This window comes from Pyxicephalus adspersus, chromosome 5 (assembly GCF_032062135.1).
Source record: "Pyxicephalus adspersus chromosome 5, UCB_Pads_2.0, whole genome shotgun sequence".
NCBI lineage: Eukaryota > Metazoa > Chordata > Amphibia > Anura > Pyxicephalidae > Pyxicephalus > Pyxicephalus adspersus.
In genome coordinates this window covers 104,152,577-104,160,330 of record NC_092862.1, presented here as the reverse complement: position 1 = coordinate 104,160,330, position 7,754 = coordinate 104,152,577, and the positions used below count along the sequence as shown (strand labels likewise).

The 7,754-nt window shown below is 43.6% G+C and overlaps 1 protein-coding gene across 2 annotated transcripts in view; it reads right to left on the bottom strand.

Moving 5' to 3' along the window:
• Positions 1-590, bottom strand: part of NUP214 (nucleoporin 214) — a 48,424-nt gene extending 47,834 nt beyond the window's left edge. For both annotated transcript variants that reach the window (XM_072412352.1, XM_072412353.1), the window contains exon 1: positions 442-590. In XM_072412352.1, coding sequence (XP_072268453.1) covers positions 442-483 — 42 coding nt within the window. In that variant the 5' untranslated portion in view covers positions 484-590. The remainder of the gene's footprint in view (positions 1-441) is intronic.
• Between the last annotated feature and the right edge of the window lie 7,164 nt (positions 591-7,754).

Sequence of the window (7,754 nt, the reverse complement as noted above, 5' to 3'; positions counted from 1 at the left end):
GTTTTTGGAAGCCCAAAAAAATATAAGACAGTGTCTTATTTTCGGGGAAACACGGTAGTAATCAGAGCTGCTGCTTCTTAAATATCACAACATTCATGGCATTTAGCAGAGACTGACCCTCAGCACTAGTCATGTGTGGACAGGAAGAACCCAAAACATGTACTGACAACATCAAAATCTATTGTGAATGTATTCCTGACAACACAATACTGCCAGCATTCCAATCTGCCGGCTGTGGGGGTCACAATACTCCCAGCACTTAGCTGTAATGGGAATAGTACGCCCAGCTTTCCATGCAGCCGTCCATGGTGGGAGTAGTAGTGCCATAATGCCATACTGACAGCCACTGTGGGAATAATACGCTCAGCATATTCGCCACCAGTTGTGTTACCCCCCAACCTAGATACATCCGGCGATACCTAATCATCCCTATCTACTCACTTTAGTCTCCCTTTCCTGGGGGGCGTCTGTGTCCTCCTCCATGTTGCCGAATCACTCCCAGCCGCTTCCTCTTACTTTCCACCGTCGTAAATTCGCGCTCATCGGTTACATCAATAAAAGGCGCCTTCCGTGTGCGCCATCTTTTTTTTTCCCCCGGGCAACGCGCATGCGCAAGGAGCTTCTCATTCAGTACTTTACAACGTACAGGAGAGAACATTACCGTGTTGGAGAGAGAATAAAAGCCACCATATAGGGGTAACTGTGGTTACATTACTAAGTGTGGGACGTTTATTATGCCAATAAATGTTAATATTCTTTATAAAATTAAACACGTCACATAAGCATTTTACACATGCTGTATAATGGCCCCTTAATGAAAACTGCAAAAATACAGCTGATAAGCAAACATAGACAAAGCTTTGTGCAAATGTTGATTTTCTATTAAAAAAAACTCTACAATTCCTGTTTAAAGGCCACATTACAATGTCAATATTGTACCATGGGTACAAAGCAATGTATGGCTGGTGATATAATTAATAATGTTGTTACTGAGATTTGATGTTTGCAGCTATAGCTCTCTATTTACCCTTTCCAATCATTTTACCCCTAAGAAAATAGCTTGCAGGCTTTGGGGAAGCCCTGCTCAAACCAAAAGAAGTCAATTAAAAAATGCATTGTACATTAGTGGTCAGTGGAAAGAGGGCTCTTTAAAGCCCCGTACACACGCCCGATAATCGGCATCGGCCAGATATCGGCCGAAAATCTGCCGTGTGTACAGTCGGTGTCGTCCATCATCCGAACGACCGTCCTGGCGGATCCACGGACGATGGACGACGACCAATTCTAATGCAAGGGAAGGGGGAGAGCGCGCAGCAGGGTGCCGCTCCGTCGCTCTCCCCCTCCCCTCTCCATAGAGCAAAAACGGTGCTGTATGTACAGCACCGTTCATGAATCGTGCAGCCCCTTGTCGTTGGAAAGGATCGTGAAAGATCCTTTCCAACGACAAAAATTGCAAGTGTGTACGCAGCTTTACAGTAACGACCAAACACCCCTCCCTTACACGTGGTGCCCAGAGAATGCCCCCCTCACAGATAGCCTAAAGAGTTTTTATGTCAGGCTGACGACTAACAAGTGGCATTGCCCATCCAACTAAGCGATCACTGCTACTGGCAAGTCAATCAGCCAAAGAAACCCCTACTAACCTCTGTAGGAACCCCGGTTGCCTGCAAGCACACACCCTTGTATCTGTTTCAATGCCCAGCTCAATGCAAGTCACACAACTGGTAACATACCCATTCTAACGGCCCAACCCCATTCCCACCTTGACTGGGTACTTTATCTGTTGCATAAAAGCTGCTCCTGGATGCTCAGACCCCCTCAGTTCCTTCTTTCATTTAAAAATAGAAGCATGATCACAATATGACTTTTACTTTTCAACAGCCCATTCATATGTTACATTTTGGTCATAAAGCTTCCATCATTTTTAAATACCAAGATTTATTGTCCCATTGATACCAAAAACTATTGACCTGTTGGTATGCAATGCCTGATGCCCTTTCTATGATTTATCTGGATCACCCACCAATGTTTTGGAGATGCCACCAGGAACCTGGTGCATATCTCTAGGATGTCCAGGAAGAGATATCAAAACTCTTTACTCTGCCATATACTAAACAATGTATAGGTATGTATAACCTCTTATTGGAAGCAATTCTCTTCACCTACTATTGGACCACCCAACCTATTTCTAAGACCCCCTACCTTCTTTGATGTATTCCTCAAGAACACAGCCTAACTCACCCACTGGAGGAAATCGGGCTCTACTAACAGAAATGCATGCCATCATGTGGAAAGATCTTTACAGCCTCTAAGCAACTCTCGGAGCACTTAATCCGAGGATCAAAGGACAACCAATCCGTCGGCACACAAACAACCTCCCTGGAGAACAGAATGGATGCCTCTACCAGGGTCCTCCTGCTCGCTCATACCTCGGATATAGAGGTCCTCCAAGGGGAGCTACAAAGCCTCAAAGCTAAACAGGAGGATGGGGGGAATCGGGCAAGGCGCAGTAACCTTCGAATTAGAGGCACTCCAGAAAGCGTTGAGGACCTACAAGGTACTGTAATGGCTCTATTCCAAGTATTGCTACCTGTCATTCCTGTCGATCGCCTGGAAGTGGATCGTGTACATCGTGCCCTAGGTCGAAAAAGGTCGGATGGCCACCCTAGGGATATAGTTATAGCGATGTACTATTTTCAAACCAAGGAGTGTTAGGAGGCACTCTCTGGGCATAAGATCCCAGGCAATACCTCACCACAGGAGGGTGCGCAGCCTATTCCCTCCAGGCGGCTGCGCTCACGGTAGCACTGGGGTTGCAGGATTATTTGCCCTGTAGATTGCAGCATTCCTGTGGCTGAGGTTTCCCTCAGCATCCTCTGCACTGAGGCTGCACAGCTGAAGGGAATTGAGTTGTGTGTAGCTGATTAGCAGAGTAGTTCCTGTTAATCCCAGGCTGTCATTGGCTGCTGGGGCTTTATAGCCTCTCTGCCCCCTAGTCAGAGGTGCCTGGTATGGTGTCTGCCTTCTGTCTTACCTGTGTTGGAGTAGGTATGTGAGTTTTCTCTGTTACTGACCTGTGCCTGGTTCTGGCTATTCATTTGAACTCTCCCTGGACTGACCTCTGCTTGTGACCCCAAATTTATTTTTGCCTTCCCCCCTTGTACTTTGCTGGATGGACTGATTTCTTGTGTTTTTTTTTTTTTTTACCTTGGCTAGTTTTTGGATTTCCTGTCACTTCTTACCTTGGCTAGTTTTTGGATTTCCTGTCACTTCTTACTCTGCATTTGTGGCTCTGTACTCTGCATTGTTGGGCTGCTGGCCTATCTCCAGACACCAAGTCTGGGGGGCAACTGAGTGCTGGAAGACAAAACCAGTCTCCTGAGGCTGAGTGGGGGCTTCTATAGGCCAAGACTGTGGCATAGATTGGGGGATTGGTGTCTGGGGAATACCTGTATTGATCCGGGCCTTACAAGGTGTCTTCTCCAAATTGCCAGATAGAAGGGACATTTAACATTCCAGGGATCTTAGTACCAACGTTTTCCAGCTTTGCCCCCCCTTACCATATAAAGACTGAGAGCATTCAGCCCATTTCTTCAAGTCCTGCAGGAGTGTAAGATTTCCTATAGATAGGGGGGGGGTTCCCCTTTAAACTGCTCTTCTCGCTTCAGAACCGCATGTACCAGCCGGCCACGATCTTGGAATTTCAGGCCTAAATTCAAGCCCTGGAATTCCCTGTGCCAACTATACCTGCCATCCAAGACCCATAGGAAATGCAGAGGGCCATCCAGAACTTGGCTTCACCAACTGCAACTCAAAAAAATATTGCAACAGCTCTCAGCCCAAATCTTACATCTGGTCACTATTGTCACTGCTGCTGCACTTTAGCAACTGTCTGTGATATTTGTGCCTTTAGTTGCCCCTATTTAGTCGAACTCATGTAGTGAGTGCCACTACAGATCTGCTTTTCAAATAACACACTGTAAAGGAGTGTGATCCCTCTCTAGTTCTTTGATATATTTATTATGTTTATTCTTTTGATAATGGGTATGGATTTAATTCACAAATTTATCAGTATTGTGCCTGTACTCGTTCAGTAGTGGATTTATCTTTCAATAGTTTGGACTTTAGTTTCCATACCTTTTGAACCTCCTCCGTGAGGTTCCCAAAATATTTTCTATTCATGCTCTCAGGTAATGCCTCAGATACAATGTCAGTAATTCTTGGGCAGGCATGCCCCTGTACTATGGTCCTTTGGGCTCCTTGAAATATCAAGCACTGTTCTTATTGGTTATTATACATAGCTAGTTATATTATTTAGAGTGTTAAGGTGGCCTTCAAGTTGTGATTAGTCCAAATTTTAAAAGTACATAGCCCCCTTTTGGGTCTTCCAAATTAGTTATTTTTAAATATCTGCTACTGTCTACATGAGTTTCCATGACTCTTTGTTTTCCCCAGGTCCCATGGTTACATGAGATCGATTACCCTTACTACTACTAACTTTTCCTGTTCTCTTCCCAACTTCATCCCTCCGATCTTGTCTGTTTTTTTTTTTTGTCTTTTTTCCCATCCACCTTGGCATTGTTTCACTTTTACAGCTCTTCATACACATGATGGATGTCATTTAAACTAGTTTCCCTAAATGTCCAGGGCCTGATGCTGGTAAAACCTTCTTAAGGCATTCCAATACTTTAAATCCCTAAAAGTGGAAATTGTGTGCATCCAGGAGACCCATTTCTCCACATCCTTGACCCCAAAATATCAATACACTTATCTGAATTTTTACATGGCCTGTGCTGACCCAAAACAAAGAGTGGTACTGCTTGCTTTACGGAGGAGTCTCCAATTTCAATGCACCAAGGAAATAGCTGACCCGGAGGGCAGGTACCTTCTTTTACAGGGCTCTATCCAGGAAGCAGAGGTCACCCTCCTTACATATGGTGCTCCAAACACGGGACAGTTATCCTATGCGCTGACTCCAATTTAGCTAATGTAAGCAAGCGGCACCTCTATTCCAACAGTCACCCATGGCAGCTCACAAACGGGCATTAGACCAGGGGTGTCAAACTCTGGCCTGTGGACCAAAATCTGACCTGCAACGTCTTTTTTTTTTTTTTTTTTTTTCTCCCCTAAAGGAATCCTAAATATGAACTGCAGTTGACCTGCTGCTAAATTGAAATTGCGTTGCTACTACAATTCTGGTCATCACTATTTAGACCAGTGGGCTCTCTGCCTATGAGTGGCCCTGCATTGGACTGTTTTATAGATGAAAGTAATGCCGGGATTTGTAGTAGTTGTGCTATTTCAATGAAGAGGGAGTTCCAGTGGCGGGCCACTTATAAGATTTAGCTCCGCATTGGCTGTGTCTGGCATTTCCAGCAATCACCCCATAGCTACACATGGGGGGTGCCAGGAGGCTTTTGGAGTTACAGGGGCTTTACGTTTAGCGCAGGCAGATTTTTTTTTTTTAAGCATCTTCAATTTTTTTTCAATAAATTTCAAGGTTGGCTGGCAACTTTGTCTATTTTTTAATTTTTTCCCACTGTGTATTTGAGTTTGACACAACCGCATTAGACAGAGTGGCTCATGACACAAATCTTTGTTATACTGACCTAGGTGAGAAACAACTTAGGTAGGCCAGACAGCAAACAAATCTGATACCCCACTTGCTAGGAAGCTTAGATGTATGGAACCTTAAAGGTAACCCATTTTTTTTCTGAAATGTCGAAACAATGCTCTCACTGGCAACCCTCTTTTTAACTCTCTGAAAAAAAAGTAAAGCCATGGATCCACATTGCAAAATAATACTTGAGACAGTGGTTAAAAGGGGAATGCTATGATATTATCTATAATACTATTGGTCCCATATCTTTAAATTTGTTAAAGCCAGGGGATTCAAATTTTAGCTACTAATACTATAAGGGTACCCTGTGAAAGAGTCAAGTCTATACAATCCACAAATACAGGATATTATTATTAATAAACAGGATTTATATAGCGCCAACATATTATGCAGTGTTGTACATTAAATATAGGTTGCAAATGAGAGACAGTGACATAGGAGAGGACCCTGCCCCGAAGAGACAAAATAGTACTTGCCTAGAACTTCAGAAGTAGGACTAGGCTAAAATCTGTCCCTGACTCAGCTGGGGAGGCTTCTATTAAAGTGTAAGTAAACCCAAAACAATAAAATAACACTTACCTTCAATCCCGCAGTTAAGTCTGTCCGTCGGGAGGTTTCTTCTATCAGGTCCCGCGTCGTCCCGGTATCCGTCTTCCACCCAGCGCAGAGGGAGCACCAGGTGCTGCCATCTTCTCTCTTCTGCTGTGTTCTTCCTACATCACCGAATCTTGCACTGTTCAGGCGCAAGGGAAAGACTGCCGGTGGGTGCCCGTGCCCACTTTGTTTTGCAAAAAATTCTTTGGTGGCCTGTGGCTCTGGCTGGTCCATCCCCCCACGGAGTCAGGAGAAGGACCGTGCTGGGGGGGCGTACCGGCCATAGCCGCAGACTATGCCTCCCATATGGAATTGCAGGCTCAGGGCGGTGGGTGGGCTGTGTCTCTGAACACATCGCTCCCACTTTCCCATCGCCAAAAAAACATATTCCTAAAAACATATTCTAGAAGAAATCAGGATAAAGTTAGAAGATTCCCCATCAAATTTTCCTGTCTTCATGTATTTAGAAATTGCAGTGTAGACTATATTTACTAGATGAGCTCAGGAGGCAGTTCCATGTGTCCACATGCCTAGTAGAGTCAAGTACAGGGATGGGATTTTAGAGAACACTACTGCGCATGTGCAGGTTTCAGTAGGTACCCAATGTTTAGGTTGGAAACCCAGGCATGAGAAATAAAATTTTACTAACGCTACTGTGTATGTGCAAAATCTAAACCTGTGCATGCGTAGTTGGTTCCGGAGGTTCTTAGCACAGAATCGGACATCCAGCTTCTACTTCGTGTGAGTGAAGGAAGTGACCACAAATATCAGTGTTCTTTAGAACGCTGCCAGGGCAGTCAGGTGACTGCTAGCAAAGTAGAAAAGCGTTGAAAGAAGAGATATCTATTCATAGATTTTATGTTGGTGAAGAATTCTGCAGGCTCTACAATGACATACCTGCGATAGAAATTTTGTTTATTTTTAAAGAACCAGGTAAAGATTTGTAAGAACATTACTGGTAAAGAACAAGTCTGGCTTTTTTTGAACCCACAAGTACTCGCTTTATTTATTAGATGACAGATTGAGCAGCATTATAATCAGGAGTTCTACAAACTGTTAAAAAAAAAACTTCTAGAAAATGTAAAAAGGGAAGTGTAGTGACCAGAAATATTCTGATTGAACATAAAAAATGAATGCCTTATTTTTGTGTTTAGCCAGAAGATGGAGCTCCAGGCCTGTTTTTACAAGGTAGCAAACCAATTGTTATATTCTCTGCCTGATCATGAATTTTCACAGGTCTTTTTGTAAATATTAAGAACCATATTAATAAGAAAAAAAAAAGGTAGCCTGGCTAGTCTTCAAACCTGGACCCTCCTCATGTTATCCTAGGTAGGAACCTGGGGCCTATTAGATGTCAATGGGGCCCCAGTCTCAAATTTCATTCTCCTGCAGTGAAACAAGTGGAAAGCACAATTGGTTAATCCTGTGTACCTGATAGCAGATGTGATAGCTTATTTGTAATTCTGTTTTAAGGAATATGTAGAGAGAAAATAAACATATTGATAATATTTACCCAGATAAATATATAATTCTAAACCTT